This window comes from Macaca mulatta, chromosome 19 (genome assembly GCF_049350105.2).
Source record: "Macaca mulatta isolate MMU2019108-1 chromosome 19, T2T-MMU8v2.0, whole genome shotgun sequence".
Classification (NCBI taxonomy): domain Eukaryota; kingdom Metazoa; phylum Chordata; class Mammalia; order Primates; family Cercopithecidae; genus Macaca; species Macaca mulatta.
In genome coordinates this window covers 64692546-64709214 of record NC_133424.1, presented here as the reverse complement: position 1 = coordinate 64709214, position 16669 = coordinate 64692546, and the positions used below count along the sequence as shown (strand labels likewise).

General features: G+C 47.4%; 2 protein-coding genes across 2 annotated transcripts in view; both read right to left on the bottom strand.

Moving 5' to 3' along the window:
• LOC100425088 (uncharacterized) overlaps nt 1-16669 on the bottom strand; it is a 57089-nt gene that overhangs the window by 23487 nt on the left and 16933 nt on the right. The window contains exons 3-7 of the mRNA XM_077981220.1: nt 16566-16667; nt 13649-16394; nt 10377-10613; nt 7292-7373; nt 3117-3243 (exon numbers count right to left, since the gene is read on the bottom strand). Coding sequence (XP_077837346.1) covers nt 3117-3243; nt 7292-7306 — 142 coding nt within the window. The 5' untranslated portion in view covers nt 7307-7373; nt 10377-10613; nt 13649-16394; nt 16566-16667. The remainder of the gene's footprint in view (nt 1-3116; nt 3244-7291; nt 7374-10376; nt 10614-13648; nt 16395-16565; nt 16668-16669) is intronic.
• LOC720236 (zinc finger protein 701) overlaps nt 1-16669 on the bottom strand; it is a 57089-nt gene that overhangs the window by 23487 nt on the left and 16933 nt on the right. Inside the window, 2 exon segments of the mRNA XM_077981639.1 lie at nt 12932-16394; nt 16566-16667. The gene's annotated coding sequence lies outside the window, so the exon portion shown is untranslated.

Sequence of the window (16669 nt, the reverse complement as noted above, 5' to 3'; positions counted from 1 at the left end):
TCTGTACTAAAAATACAAAATTAGCCAGTGTGGTAGCACATGCCTGTAATCCCAGCTACTTGGCAGGCTAAGGCAGGAGAATCACTTGAACCCGGGAGGTGGAGGTTGTAATGAACTGAGATTCTGCCATTGAACTTCAGCCTGGGCAGCAGGAGCAAAACTCCATCTCAAAGAAAAAAAAAAACCAAAAACCCTGGAGGCAAATTAACATAATTTCTCAAATAACGACAGCAGGCCCACAGTGTTCATGTACATGATCCCAATTTGCACATACGGTAAGTGAGGGACAAGACTTGATCCTGGACCTGAAGGATCCCACAACATCTACTTAGGCACAATAGTCAGCCCAGGCATTACAGTAAATGACTGCACACAGAAAATACAAGCAGAACAGAAAGAAGTACACCAAGGGGGATACAAGGGCTGAGCTGGGACACAAGGGCTGAGCTGTGCTGCTTACAGTGGTGCCAAGTCATCCCTCATGGATCATGTGCTGAGTCATCATGCCCTGCACGCATTGATTCAGGCAGCCTCCTATAATTTTGTCCAGTGGATGAACAAGGTCTTGACTTACTCAGTGAGAGTAGTGTTGGAGGAGAGGGGCTCACAGGGAAATTGGGGTGTTCAGCATTACAAAATCAATAGACTGGAAAGAAACTGTATTTGCATCCAGATCAATGTATCACCTGAGGCAAGGCCAGGAAAGGAAGGGTAAGTGTGGAAGGCAGGAAGTAATTGGCACGTAGGAGCGAACTTTGTGCGTGCACATCTGTGGGAATAGAATTCCACTAGGATAGACCAAATCTTGAGCTTGGAGGAAAGTGGAACTAATTTAGCAATGGTAAAATATTGACCCAAGGTTAACTATGTAAATTACAATATGGGCAAGGGACAAGAATGAACGAGATCCAAACAAGCAGCAGTATGGTGGCCTGAGGTGAAAGCAGTTTTACATCTATTAAGTTAAATGCCTCTGATTCCTAGTTTCAAGAATATACTCAACAAAATCCCTTGTGTAGATTCCAGAAATACATACACATACACACACACACACACACACACACACAAAACAAGTAAACTATGAAGAGTACAATAGAGCAATGCAGGAGACCACAGGGGTGAACAAGGATCCTCTGGCTGAGTAGGTAGAGATGTGTTTGTGAAAACAGAGCCAGGCTGAGTGAAGTGGCTCACGTCTGTAATGCCAGCACATTGGGAGGACGAGAGGGTGAATCACGAGGTCAGGAGTTTGAGATCAGCCAGGCCAGCATGGTGAAACACTGTCTCTACTAAAAAAATAGAAAACATTAGCCGGGCATGGTGGTGCACATCTGTAATCCCAGTTACTCAGAAGGCTCAGGTAGGAGATTGCTTGACCTGGGAGGCAGAGGTTGCAGTGAGCTGAGATTGCACCACTGCACTCCAGCCTGGGTGACAGAGCAATACACCATCTTAAAAAAAAAGAAACTATACCTTTAAAAAAATGTGGTTTCACCATGTCGGCCAAGCTGGTCTCAAACTCCTGACCTCAGGTGATCCACCCACCTCAGCCTTCCAATGGGCTGGGATTACAGACATGAGCCAACGCACCCAGCCTGGCAGTATTATTTATAATAGTAAAGAGAAAAAACCAACCCAGATATCCACCAACAGATAAATATATGAGGAAAATGTGGTACACACATAAAATGGAATAGTATTCAGCATTAAAAACAAACTCGGATAGGCAGTGGCTCATGCCTGTAATCCCAGCACTTTGGGAATCCAAGGCAACCGAATCACGTCACACGAGGCTATCAAAACCAGCCTGGCCAACATGGTGAAACCACCATCTGGAATAGAACTACCAAAAATTAGTCGAGTGTGGTGACACATGCCTGTAATCCCAGCCACTCAAGAGGCTGAGGCAGGAGAATCACTTCAACCCAAAAGGTGGAGGTTGCAGTGAGCCAAGATCACACCACGGCACTCAAGAGACTCTGACTCAAAACAAACGAACAAACAAACAAAAAAAACCCATAGAAACGAGCAACTTGAAAGCCACTGTGTATCTTAAGGAAATGACAGTAGAATTAAACTATGGAAACCTCATTCAATCTCACAACCTCCCTCAACAACATTGATTAAAACCATATCTGCTACAGGGTTGATCCTACAAAAAACTGAACAGAGGTTTTCTTGTTAAAAATGAACAATGATGGCCGGGCGTGGTGGCTCAAGCCTGTAATCCCAGCACTTTGGGAGGCCGAGACGGGCGGATCACGAGGTCAGGAGATCGAGACCATCCTGGCTAACACGGTGAAACCCCGTCTCTACTAAAAAACACAAAAAACTAGCCGGGCGAGGTGGCGGGCGCCTGTAGTCCCAGCTACTCGGGAGGCTGAGGCAGGAGAATGGCGTGAACCTGGGAGGCGGAGCTTGCAGTGAGCTGAGATCTGGCCACTGCACTCCAGCCCGGGCGGCAGAGACTCCGTCTCAAAAAAAAAAAAAAAAAAAATGAACAATGACACATATTGGTATGATAATGTGAAATGAGCAAGAGTTCAGTGAAGAGCCTCATACATAGGAGGCTGTGAGCCCGAATGACGTCCTTGCTGGGAGGAATTTCAACACCACTGACTGCTACTTAGAGAACATGATCATTAGTTTATGAGATGAACATTGTCACAGTGCCAGTGAGAGATGCTTCTGTGATGCTTCTCAAAAACCAGAATGAGCTGGGCACGGTGGCTCATGCCTGTAAACCCAGCAGTTTTGGAAGCCAAGGTGGGTGGATCATCTGATGTCAGGTGTTAGATATGAGCCTGACCAACATGGAGAAACCCTGTCTCTACTAAAAATACAAAATTAGCTGGGCATGGTGGCACATGCCTGTAATCCCAGCTATTTGGGAGGCTGAGGCAGGAGAATCGCTTGAACCTGGAAGGCAGAGGTTATGGTGAGCCAAGATCACACCATTGCACTCCAGCTTGGACAACAAGAGTGAAACGCCACCTCAAAAAACAAAAACAAAAACAAACATGTATGGGGCAAAATCACAAAAGAGAATACAAAACCAGGAAGAGCCAAGATAGACAACAGCAGACTCCTCAGGCCTACAGGGACATTTTCCTCACCCACAGACTCCAGGTTCCTGTAGTTCTCCAACATCACTTCCCTGTATAAAGCCCTCTGCGCAGGGTTCAGGCATTTCCACTCTGCCAATGAGAATTCTATAGCCACATCCCTGAAAGTCAAGCGTCCCTAAAATGAAACACACATTTCCACAAAACATTATGGAGGAGTTATCACCTTCACAGGAAATGAGAAAAGAGAAAATAAGTATGTATTTGATCAAAGACCATGTTCTGACAAACCAAGTTAAGGTATTTTTGAATATTTTTTCTCTATAGTTGCATTTTATTATACTTTTCCTTGAAAGATGTTAAGATCCCATCAGTCATTAGGGAAGTCTGGATTTTATGGACAATATAAAAACTATATAAATAAAAAGGAAACACAGGGTCAGGCGTGGTGGTTCATGACTGTAATCCCAACACTTCAGAAGGCCAACACAGGTTATTTGAGGTCCAGAGTTCAAGACCAGCATGGCCAACGTGGTGAAAACTTGTCTCTACTAAAAATATAAAAATTAGCCGGGCATGGTGGCAGGCACCTGTTATCCCAGCTACATAGGAGGCTGAGGCAGGAGAATCACTTGAACCCAGGAGATGGAGGCTGCGGTGAGCCAATTGTGCACCACTGTACTCCATCCTGGGCAACAGACTGATACTCCATCTAAAAAAAAAAAAAAAGCAGTGATGGGCAGTGGCTCTCGCCTGTAATCCCAGCACTTTGGGAGACCAAGGCAGGCAAATAATGTGGTCGAGAGATTGACACCATCATGGCCAACATGACAAAACTACGTCTCTACTAAAAATACAAAAAACTAGCTGGGTGTCATGTTGTGGGTCTGTACTCCCAGCTACTCAAGAGGCTGAGGCAGGAGCATCGCTTGAATCTGGGAGGCAGAGGTTGCAGTGAGCCGAGATCGCACCACTGCACTTTAGCCTGACAACAGAGAAAGACTCCATCTCAAAAAAAACAAACAAACAAACACAGAGTTTTCTCTACAGATATGTCAGATATTACGTTCCACATACAGGTGACATTTAGTCTCTAGGTGAGCTAAAACACAAGTGCTGTTTCAGAGAGGACAAAGTGCAATGTCTTTGAAAGAAAAGTATGAATCTAAAAACTATCATGATTGGTCAGGCACAGTGGCTCATGCCTGTAATCCCAGCACTTTGCGAGGCTGAGGTAGGTGGATCATGAGGTCAGGAGTTCGAGACCAGTCGGGGAACATGCTGAAAACTCTTCTCTACTAAAAATACAAAAATTAGCTGGGCGTGGTGGTGGGTGTCTGTAATCCCCGACATTCAGGAGGCTGAGGCCAGAGAATTGCTTGAAACCAGGAGGCAGAGGTTGCAGTGAGCCAATATCATGCCACTGCACTTCAGCCTGGGTGACAGAGCAATACTCCATCTCCAAGGAAAAAAAAAAAAAAAAACTGTCATGATCACAGCAATAGCCATGACTAACATTTTTGAATGCTTCACATGTGCTACACACTGTTCTAAGTGCTTCCCGTGTCTTAGGCCACAAAATAACATACTATCCCATGAAGAAAGATCTGTACTTGGAGACAGCTGCATCACACACACTATAGGAAACTTGCCACAAATCAAATAGCTAAAAATATCAACACGAGCACCCGAATCCAGATGTCTGGGATTCACATGTGAACATAAACACCTAAGTAACAGACACAGCTTTAAACTAAACTGACACTGACACAAGTCTATCCAGTGGAGAGAATGTGATAAAGGTCCAAGGGTAAGAACATGGAGCATCCTACAAGGTCACTGAATGGACACAGACAGGCATGCACATAATCCTTCACGATACTTCTTATTTTATTTTTTTCCCCAGACAGTCTCACTCTATTGCACAGGCTGGAGTGCAGTGGCACAATGTCTCAGCTCACTGCAACCTGTGCCACCCAGGTTCAAGCCATTCTCTGGCCTCAGACTCCCCAGTAGCTGGGGTGTGAGGTACCTGCCACTGTGTCCATCTAATTTTTGTATATTTAGTAGCAACGGGGTTTCACCATCTTAGCCAGGCTGGTCTTGAACTCCTGACATCTTGATCTATCCACCTCAGCCTCCCAAAGTGCTGGGATTAAAGGCGTGAGCCACCAAGCCTGGCCCCTTCTTACTATTAACTCATTATGATGATAGTTGACAACAATGAAAAATACTTAAAATCATTACAATTATTATAAAAAATAAAACTTATTGCAAATGTGTTTCCTACATAAACCATGGGCTTATCCATCTATGTGTTCATGCACACACATCATGCCATTATACCCGTGGTGGTGTGCACTTCTAATCCCAGCTACCCGAGAGGCTGAGGCAAAAGAATCACTGTAATCCGGGAGTCAGAGGCTACAGGGAAACGAGATCACACCACTGCACTCCAGTCTGGGTGAAAGAATGAGAGCCAATTCAAAAATAAAATAAAATAAAATAAAATCAATGATATAATAAAGCATCCTGTACCACTGATGCCTATCTCCACTTCCCATTCCACCATGAGTCATTAAAAGTGCAGAGTTTGGCCAAGCACGGTGGCTCAGGCCTATAATCCCAGCACTCTGGGAGGCCGAGCTGGAAGAATCACAAGATCAGGAGTTCAGCCAGCCTGACCAATATGGTGAAACTCCATCTCTACTAAAAATACATAAAAAAAGACTGGGTGCGGTGGCTCACGCCTGTAATCCCAACACTTTAGGAGACCGAGGCAGGCGGATCATGAGGTCAGGAGATCTAGACCATCACGGCTAACACGGTAAAACCCTGTCTCTATTAAAAATTTTTAAAAAATTAGCCGGGAGTGGTGGTGGGCACCTGTAGTCCCAGGTACTCAGGAGGCTGAGGCAGGAGAATGGCATGAACCCAGGAGGCAGAGTTTGCAGTGAGCTGCGATTGCACCACTGCACTCCAGCCTGGGTGACACAGCAAGACTCTGTCTCAAAAAAAAAAAAAATACAAAAAAATTAGCAAGGCGTGGCAGCAAATGCCTTACTCGGGAGGCTGAGGCAAAAGAATTGCTTGAAGCCAGAAGGCAGAGGTTACAGTGAGCTGAGATCATGCCACTGCAATCCAACCTGGGCAACAGAGCGAGACTCCATCTCAAAAACGTGCAGAGTCAGGCCGGGCTGGCTATCTGCCATCAAGAATGTCAGCAATCTGGGAGGCCAAGACAGGAGGATCACTCGAGGCCAGGATATCAAGGCTATAGTGAGCTATGATTGCACCATGCACTCCCGCCTGGACAACGAAATAAAAATATAATATAAAAAATAAGGCCGGACACAGTAGCCCACACCTTTAATCCCAACACTTAGGGAGTCTGAGACAGGCAGATCATGAGGTCAGGAGTTCCAGACCAGCCTAACCAACATGATGAAACCCCGTCTCAACTAAAAATACAAAAATTAGCTGGGTGTGGTGGTGCGTGCCTGTAGTCCAGGCAACTTGGGAGGCTGAGGTAGAAGAACTGCTTGAAACTGGGAGGGGGAGGTTAAATTGAGCCAAGATGGTACCATTGCACTCCAGCTTTAGTGACTGAGTGAGACTCCATCTTAAAATAAAGAAATATGTACATATATACATACATACATACGGTGACCCATGTCTATTATTCAGGCTCTTTGGGGGGTTAAATTAGGGATTAGTTGAGCCCAGGAGTTTGAGGCTGCTGTAAACTCTGAATTGTGCCATTGTACTCCAGAACAAAGTCACAGAGTGACACCTTCTCTCTCTCTCTCTTTTTTCTTTTGAGACAGAGTCTCACGCCATTTCCCAGGCTGGAATGCAGTGGCACAATTTCGGTGTACGGTAACCTCCACCTCCCGGATTCAAGTGATTCTCCTGCCTGAGCCTCCTGAGTAGCTGAGATTACAGATATGCACCACCACATGCAGCTAATTTTTGTATTTTTAGTAGAGATGGGGTGTGAGCCCTTCCCACAACCATGCCCAGTAGAGCCTCTTCCCAAGTTCATGTCACTGGGTCACAGGAGACAGAATCTCAGAGCAGGTGACAAGAATTGAGGGCAGGCATGGGTGAGTGTGAGCGAACCTGTCAGGCAAAATGCTTCAGACTCAGAAGAGACTGGCTACTACAATACCTGGCATTTCAGAAAGGAGAGAGACAGATTAATCCCCAGAGGAACATCACTTCACCTGAGGAAGGGCCATGCCTGGCTCCTTTCCTTTCCTCTTCTCAGCTGCTTCCTCACGTAACCTGAGTCTTTAGAAATCAATCCTGTATGTGAAAAAAAGACTTCATGTTAGAAATGACTCACTCCCTTCCTGTGACAAAAACACATGAACAGGGGAGACCTCACCCTGTAGAAAGATGGTCCCCCACTGCCCACTGCACCAGAGACCATGCAGAGATAAGAAAGCCCCACAGGAAGACCTGTAAGTGTACGTTTGACCCCGGTCTTCAGACCTCACTCCCCTCCTGGAGAAACCCCCACACACGAGGCAGCAGCGGGGAGCTGGGCTGGACTGATCTCCCCTTCAGGATACAGACCCATCCCTGACCAAACCCCATCCAGAGGACAGCCCCTCATCTCTGTGGATCACAGGCTGAGCTCAGCCCTCAGAAACGGGGGACACAGAGCTTCGATGCTCAGTGCTGCACACAGATGACAAGCACCTGGGCCACTGCAGCTATTACTGAGGGTGGACTCCAGCCCTTCAGAATAAGAATCCCTGCTAAAGCAGCACAAATGCTCTATTTGTAAAATGCTCTGCAGTCTAATGTGAAGCCAGGGTTGAGCTCCACTCAGAGGGGTGAGCCCAGCACAGCCCCATGTTCTGGCTCTGCTCTTCCCTTGGGGCCTTGTTCTCACCAGGATCCAGACAGTGGATGGCAAAGGCACAAAAGTAATCACAGTGAGGCCGGGCACGGTGGCTCACGCCTATAATCCCAGCACTTTGGGAGGCAGAGATGGGTGGATCACGGGGTCAGGAGTTCAAGACCAGACTGGTCAACATGGTGAAACACTGTTTCTACTAAAAATACAAAAAATTAGTTGGGCATGGTGGTGGGCACCAGTAATCCTAGCTATTCAGGAGCCTGAGGCAGGAGAATTGCTTGAAGCGGGAGGCGGAGCTTGCAGTGAGCTGAGATCCCACCACTGCACTCCAGCCTGGGTGACAGAGCAAGACTCCGTCTCAAAAAAAAAAAAAAAAATCACACAGAACAGTCAATGTGGACCAGAGGTGGGATGAAGGTTGGGCTGTAAGGAAAATAAACCTTGGGGCCCCAAATCACTAAGCAAAAGAGAAATGTCAAGGTGGAAACTGCTTAGGGAACAAGACTCCCCTTCTATTCAGTCACCCCTCCGCTCCCTCACACAGATGCGTATCTGAGGGCCTCCTTTGAAAGGCTAATCAGAAACTCAAAAGAAGGACCCAGTACAATGGCTGAGGACTGTCTGTCATCCCTGCACTACGGGAGGCCTAGGCAGGCAGATCACTTGGGGTCAAGACATGGAGACCAGCCCAGCCAGCATGGTGAAACCCCATCTCTACTAAAAATACAGAAATGATCGGGGCATCTACTTGGGAAGCTGTGGCAGGAGAATCACTTGAACCCAGGAGGCAGAGGTTGCAGGGAGCCGACATCCTGCCACTGCACTGCAGCCTGGGCGACAAAACAAGACTTCATCTCAAAAAAAAAAAGGAAACTCAGAAGATTGCAACCATTTGTGCCTCAGTTCTCTGTGACCTGGAAGCCCCCGCCCTGCTTCAAGTCTTCCTGCCTTTGTTTAAAGTTGGCCACCATGCAGACCAAACCAATGTACTTCTTACATGTACTGACTGATGCCTCATGTCTCCATAATATGTGTAAAATGAAGCTCTGCCCCGACCACCTTGGGCAAAATAAACTTTCTAAATTAACTGAGATCTGTGTAAGATTTTCTGGTTTCACAGCTGCAATGTCAAACGGGGGGCTGTGGGAGATCACAAAGGAAACCCGGAGAAGATGATATCAGAACACAGACCTAGCAAAGAAAGGCTGCTTGTCACTTGCAGCTGAGGGGCAGAGAGTCCTAGACAGAGGGACAGCTCAAGCGAAGGCCCTGAGACAGGAGCAACCTCAGCAGCAGGAAAAGGAAAGCGACCCATGTGGCTGGAGCAGTGGAAGAGAGGAGGGCACAGGTAGATGAGGTCAGAGAGGTCCTGGGGGCACAGACACATAGGGATACGGTCTTCAAACATTTTTCTCCCACAACCCAAAAGAATTTTGAAAGTCAACTATGATCCCAGCTACTCGGCAGTCTGAAGCAGGAGAATTCCTTGACCCCAGGAGACAGAGGTTGCAGTGAGCCGAGATCGTGCCATTGCACTCCCCCTGGCCCACAAGAGTGAAAATTTGTCTTAAAAAAAAAAAAAAATTGGAAGTGATGTATCTTCTCACTCTTTTCACATATACATGTAAGTTTCTCTTTATATTATAAATTACAACACTTACAAATAATGTAATTTATTTCCCATATTTAAAACACATACTGTCAAGTTCGGCTAAGTTTCTGGAAGAACACAGTCACTCTCAACTGAGCTGTGCAGACTGCAAGGGAATGTGTTTGGGGATTTAGGAAGTCACTTATGGACACCTGAAGGTGGGGATGCCTGTTTGATGTCCCAGGAGAGAGCTGAGGAGACAATTGGACACAGGATTGTAGAGCTCAGTGGCGAGGCCTGCAGGGGACACGGAGTCGTGTAGGTGGCTGAAAGCTCTGAGATGATAAGGTTCAAGGTGATTTGAGTCTAATCCCCTGTTTTTGCTCATCTTGGAGAGCTGGAATCCACTTGAAATTTGAGTTTAAGGCCGGGCACGGTGGCTCAAGCCTGTAATCCCAGCACTTTGGGAGGCCGAAACGGGCGGATCATGAGGTCAGGAGATCGAGACCAGCCTGGCTAACACGGTGAAACCCCGTCTCTACTAAAAATACAAAAAACTAGCCGGGCAAGGTGGCGGGCGCCTGTAGTCCCAGCTATTTGGGAGGCTGAGGCAGGAGAATGGCGTAAACCTGGGAGGCAGAGCTTGTAGTGAGCTGAGATCCGGCCACTGCACTCCAGCCTGGGTGACAGAGCCAGACTCTGTCTCAAAAAAAAAAAAAAAAAAAAAAAAGAAATTTGAGTTTAAAATGAGCAGTAACCTCTCCCAGAAGAAAAGCCACTCACTGTATTTTGTCAGTCATTTCAGGGGTCAGTGTCACTCTGACTGAGCTTTCCTGGTCGTATTCCTCACCTCTATGTTCCAGGTGGGCTCACCGAGGCTCACGGCGGGAGACATCTCCCCAAGTTATCCTGAGAAGCTCCGAGGTGAGGAGGAAGGAGGTGTGGCTGATTCCCATGTGATGGCCTGGAAGGCCCAATAGGCTGCCTTGGTCTTCCCCTCTAGAAAATTCCAAGACCAGCCAGGAGTGGTGACTCACCCTTGTAATCCCAACACTTTGGGTAGTTGAGGCAGGCAGACCACTTGAGCCTAGAAGTTTGAAACCAACGTGGGCAACATAGTTAACCCCATCTCTATCAAAAATAAAAAGTTAGCCAGAGCTCATGGCATGCATCTGTGGTCCCAGTTACTTGGGAGGATGATGCAAGATCACTTGAGGCTGGGAGGCAGAGGTTGCAGTGATCTAAGATTGTGCCACTGCATTCCAGCCTGGGTGATAGGGTAACACTTTTTTTTTTTTTTTTTTTTTTTTTTTTTTTTTTTTTTTTTTTGAGACGGAGTCTCACGCTGTTGCCCAGGCTGGAGTGCAGTGGCGCGATCTCGGCTCACTGCAAGCTCCGCCTCCTGGGTTCACGCCATCCTCCTGCCTCAGCCTCCTGAGTAGCTAGGATTACAGGCGCCCACCACCGCGCCTGGCTAATTTTTTTTGTATTTTTAGTAGAGACGGGGTTTCACTGTGGTCTCGATCTCCTGACCTTGTGATCCGCCCGCCTCGGCCTCCCAAAGTGCTGGGATTACAGGCTTGAGCCACCGCGCCCGGCCTAGGGTAACACTTGATCTTACAAAAAAAAAAAAAAAAAGGCAGCCAGACAAGGTAGCTCATACCTGTAATCCCAACACTTTGGGAGGACAAACTGGGTGAATCACGAGGTCAGGAGTTCGAGACTATCCTGGCCAATATGGTGACATCCCATCTCTACTAAAAATACAGAAATTAGCCAGGTTTGGGGATTCATGCCTACAGTCCCTGCTACTTGAGAGGCTGAGGCAAAAGGATTGCTTGAACCCGGTAGGTGGAGGTTGCAGTGAGCTGAGATCATGCCACTGCACTCCAGCCTGGGCGAAAGAGCAAGACTCCATCTCAAAGAAAAACAAACAAAAATTCCAGGACTATCTTTTATATACCTGAGCAAAGCAAACTTCTTTCAAGTTGTAAGGTTCTGATGGCACCAATCCCAAACATATAATTACTCACTCCCAAAAAAATGTTCAAAATATGCACGACTGTGCACACATAGCAATAGGTCTTTGAAACACTAAAAAAGAGGCAGCTGTAGAAATGAGATCTGAGCAAATGCTTTTCTCATGAACATATGGGCTCTGCTAAACCAAGGTTCCAAGTCAATCCACTCCACCCTTCAACATCTGTAGAGAATATTATGGACCAGAGAAACTTGAGGGAGACACTTACCTAGAAGCTCACAGATCACCATTTTTTCTGATGACAAAAGAAAATGGAATAGGCTACTTCAACTAAATTTTCATGTTAGGGTAAAGAAAAAAGGTCCCTGATATCATTATCAAGTACACACTGAAACAACCTAAAATCGTATCACATAGTAGAAAATGTTTTTGATATATGATAAAGACTAGAAAGCACACAGTCCTCAATGTAAACTGAACACAATTTCATAGAGAAACAATTTTTAAATGGTTAAAAAATATAGATCTAATGAAATCTTGGGTAAAAGGAGAAATATTTGAAAATATATCATACTTTGAAAACAATGAGGCCAGGCATGGTGACTCACACCTATTATCCCAGCACTTTGGGAGGCCGGGGCAGGAAGACCACAAGGTTAGGAGTTCGAGACCACCCTGGCCAACATGGAGAAACCAGGTCTCTACTAAAAATAGAAAAATTAGCAGGGCATAGTTGTGCACACCTATAACCCCAGCTACTCAGGAGGCTGAGGCACAAGAATCTCTTGACTCCAGGAGGCGGAGTTTGCAGTGAGACCACTGCACTCCAGCCTGGGTGACAAAGAGAGTTTCAATAAATAAATAAATAGCCAGGCTACTCCTCCAGTCCCAGCTACTCCAGAGGCTGAGGTGGGAAAATCACTCGAGCCCAGGAGGTTGCCGCTGCACTGAGCTGTGATCCTGCTACTGTACTCCAGCCTGGGAAACAGTAAGAGTGTCTCAAAAAAAAAAAAAAAAAATTCAAGGCTGGCATGGCGGCTCATGCCTGTAATCCCAGCACTTTGGGAGGCTGAGGCGGGAGGATCACTGAGGTCAGGAGTTCAAGACTAGCCTGACCAAGATGGAGAAACCCCATCACTACTGAAAATACAAAATTAGCCAGCCATGGTGGTGCTCGCCTGTAATCATAACTACTCAGGAGGCTGAGACAGAAGAATCACTTGAACCCCAGAGGTGAAGGTTGCGGTGAGCCAAGATCACGCTGTTGTACTTTAGCCTGGGCAACAAGAGCAAAACTCCGTCGGTCCTTATTTAACCTCTTGTTGCCCTTCTCCCCAATCTTTTGATCGCCCTCAATCTCTATATATTACCGCCTCTTATCTCTGCGTCTCCTCTGCTCTGTTAAATTCTCTCTTCCCTGTTACATTCCCCTGTCCCCACTCTCTAGCACCCCAAAAACCCAAGTGTCCTTCCTTCCATGGTTCTCCCTGTTCTCCTGGCCACCAGCACCACTCTGGGGGTTTGAAGTAAGACGCCTGCATCCCGGAGAAGCGCATTTTCCGGGGGGGTGGAGCTGGGCAGGCAAGAATACCCGCTGTCATAGGGCAAGCCCCTGGGACCTGCCGAACACTGATTCAGGGAAAGCGGTGACTGCAGAGGGAAGACTTGGGGAGCAGCAGGGCCCGGCACAAGGAGGGACCTGGAGGACAACGGCGCCTTAAGACAAGGGTGGCCCCTGCAGGCACCCAGGACCCAGGAAGAAGACGCAGCCTTCCCGGGACCGGGGCCGGGAGCCTGGGAGGCGAGCCTGGAAGCGCTCAGGGCGGGAATCCACCTCGCGGATGAGGACTTTAAAAAGCATGGGGTGGGAGGAGTCAGAACAAGGTTTTGACCAGGAAAACTGCGCTATAGGAAGTGTATACACTGCCCTATAACAGAAAGACCGGGTAGGGGACCAGCCTCCGGACGACTTCAACCCCAAAAGGAAGCAACTCCTGGACTCTTAAGGGGACGTCTCAGTTTTCTCTGGGTGAAGGAAGACAGGCAAGAATTTCCAGGTCCGTGGGAACCCTACGTCCCAGGGACAGAAGCGCCAGGGACCTGGGAAGGGCATACTTAACACAAGACAGAGCGAAACTCACGCGCCGCGGTAGGACCTTCACTCCAGGGAATCCCCTTCCGGGTTTGCGCGCGCAGGACAGAAGTCAGGCCTGGGCGGGGCCCGCGAGCAGTGTAGCGGGGCCTGGGCGGGGGAGCAGCGGAGAGACTTTGCCCTTTAGAACCCGCAGACAGCCGGGCCGGGGCGGGGCGGGAACCGTGCGTCTCTCCGCCTCGCACCCAGCGTCTCTGTTTTCTGGGTTTTTGGAGGTGAGAGCGGCCAGGAAGGCTAAGGCGTAATTCAAAAGCCCTGGAATTGTCTGGAACGGGCATGCAAACTAGAATGTGAAATGCAAAGCCCTGCCTGGGCGGAACGTAGGATTTCATGCTGACAGCCCACAGAACAGAATAGAAATCCTCTCCATTTCTATTCTCCATTCACTCCAGAGGGAGAGTCCACCCTGTGCTCAGCTTCAGAGACTCCCCTAGGGCCTCCCCCTGGGAAGAGGGACGGAGTGTTCAGGCCAGGGAGGAGTGAGGTCACCACTTGCTGCTTAAACAAAACAAGGTTGCAGGCACGGGGCTGAAGCCTGAGGTCCCAGCTACTCAAGAAGCAGCAGCGGGAGAATCGCTGAAATTGGGGGTCCAGGCCAGTCTGGGCGACAAAGTGACACCCCCTCCCGTAGGGCTCCCTTCCTTGTCTCTCTCTGGCTGTGCAGTGGCAAGATTTTGGATCACTGCAAGCGCCTCCTCCTGGGTTCACACCATTCTCCCGCCTCAGTCTTTCCAGTAACTTTGACTACAGGTGCCCGCCATGATGCCCGTCTGTTTTGCATTTTTAGTACAGAGGGGGTTTCACCATGTTAGCCAGGATGGTCTGGATCTCCTGACCTCGTGATCCGCCCGCCTCAGCCTCCCAAACTGCTAGGATTACAGATGTAAGCCACTGCGGCTGGCCTTGTGTGTGTTTTTTCTTTTTTTACCGTTTTTAAATAAAATTTTTCATGGTGTGAGATAGGGATCCAGCATTATTCTTTTCCATGTGAATATCCAGTTAGTTGTCCCAGCACATTTGTGAAAGAAATCTATTACTTTCTCTTGTTTTCACTTTTTTCTTTCCTTTTATTTATGAGACAGAGTATTTCTCTGTGGCCCATGCTGGGGTGCAGTTGCGAGATTGTGGCTCACTGCAGCCTCTGCCTCCTGAGTGGAAGCTATTCTTCTGCCTCAGCCTTTGGAGTAGCTGCTATTACAAGCGCACACGACCACACCCAGCTAATTTTTGTATTTTTGGTAGAGATGGGGTTTCACCATGCTGGCCAGGCTGGTCTGGAACTCCTAACTTCAAGTGATCCACCTGCCTCGGCCTCCCAAAGTGCTAGGATTACACTTGTGAGTCACCGTGCCTGGCCCAGGAAATATTCTTTACTTCACTTTTTAAATGTGAGAAAATATAATTGAAAAACAAAGAGTATTCCGCCAAATGAGAAATCATCTCTATGACGATAATAGAGAAATTAAAACTATTTTATTCATAAATAAGCTTCAGGACAGAATGTGATGGGAAATAGAGGCAAACAGCTAAGAGGTTGACAAGAGAGAAAGCAACTTCACTGTTCTGTACAACCCATTAAGTACATGTTTTCAAGATAAACACTAATCAGTCCTCAGGGGAGAGGACTTGAGAAGCCATTGGTTACACATAGTTCATCCTGGCTCTACTTGGTAACAGAGTTGAGAATCTCTGTTAGCTAATTAGCATCATCCCGAGGGAGGGGGAAATACCCTAACACTAACCATAATACAAAAATAATCTGGGCGTGGTGGCAGACACCTGTAATTTTTCTGTATTTTTAGTACAGACAGGGTTTCACCAAGCTGGCCAAGCTGGTTTCAAACTCCCGAAGTCAAGTGACTCAGAAGTCTCGGTGTCCCAAACTGTTGGGATTACAGGCTTGAGCCACCAGGGTCAGCCAGGAAAACTCTTAGAAGTTGCGCCTGCATTCCCCTGGACTCAGGTTGCAGGACCACATTCCTCTCAAGGCTCAGAATTACTTAAAGGTCCAAAGCTTTAAATTGGAATCATTTGATATTTGAATTATTTAATTTCCTACTGAGACACAGGTACTATTTATCTTGTTGTTTGCCTTTTTTTTTTTTTCTTTTTGTTTTGAGATGGAGTCTCACTTTGTTGCCCAGGCTGCAGTGCAGTGGCACAATCTTGGCTCACTGCAGCCTCTGCCTCCCAGGTTCAAGCAATTCTCCTGCCTCAGTCTCCCGAGTAGCTGGGACTACAGGCGTGTGCCACCATGCCTGGCTAATTTTTTTTGTATTTTTAGTAGAGACAGGGTTTCACCATGTTGGTCAGGTGGTCTCGAACTCCTGACCTCGGGATTGGCCCACCTTGACCTCCCAAAGTGCTGGGATTACTGGCCTGAGCCACCACACCCGGCTATTGTTTGTCTTTCAAAGCGAGTACCCAAGTTCTTCAGAAATACAACCCTGGGCCAGGTGTGGTGGCTCACACCTGTAATCCCAGTACTTTGGAAGGCTGAGCCTGGAGGATCATCTGAAATGAGAAGTTCAAGACCAGCCTGGCCAACATGGTGAAACCTCGTCTCTACAAAACTATAAAAATCAGCCAGGCATTATGGTGGGTGCCTGTAGTCCCAGCTCCTCTGGAAGCTGAGGTGGGAGAATCGCATGTACCGGGCAGATGGAAATTGCAGTGACCAGAGATCACACCATTTAACTCCAGCCTGGGCAACAAGAGCTAAACCCCGTCTCCATCTGAAAGAAAAGACTACCTCAGAAGACAGAAAACGCATTTGCAAATTTTCTAAATAAATGTCCTAAGAAAAGAGACGAAAGGAAAGAAAATCTCTTTCTTTATTTTCAAAGGAGGAATTGTACCTCTCATTTATTTGCTTGTTTGTTTGAGACAGGGTCTAGCTCACTCACCCAGGCTGGAATGTGGTGGCAAAAACAGGGCTCACTGCAGACTTCAACGCCCTGGCTCAAGTGATCCTCCCACCTTTTTCATCAAGCATTTGGAAGAGATATCT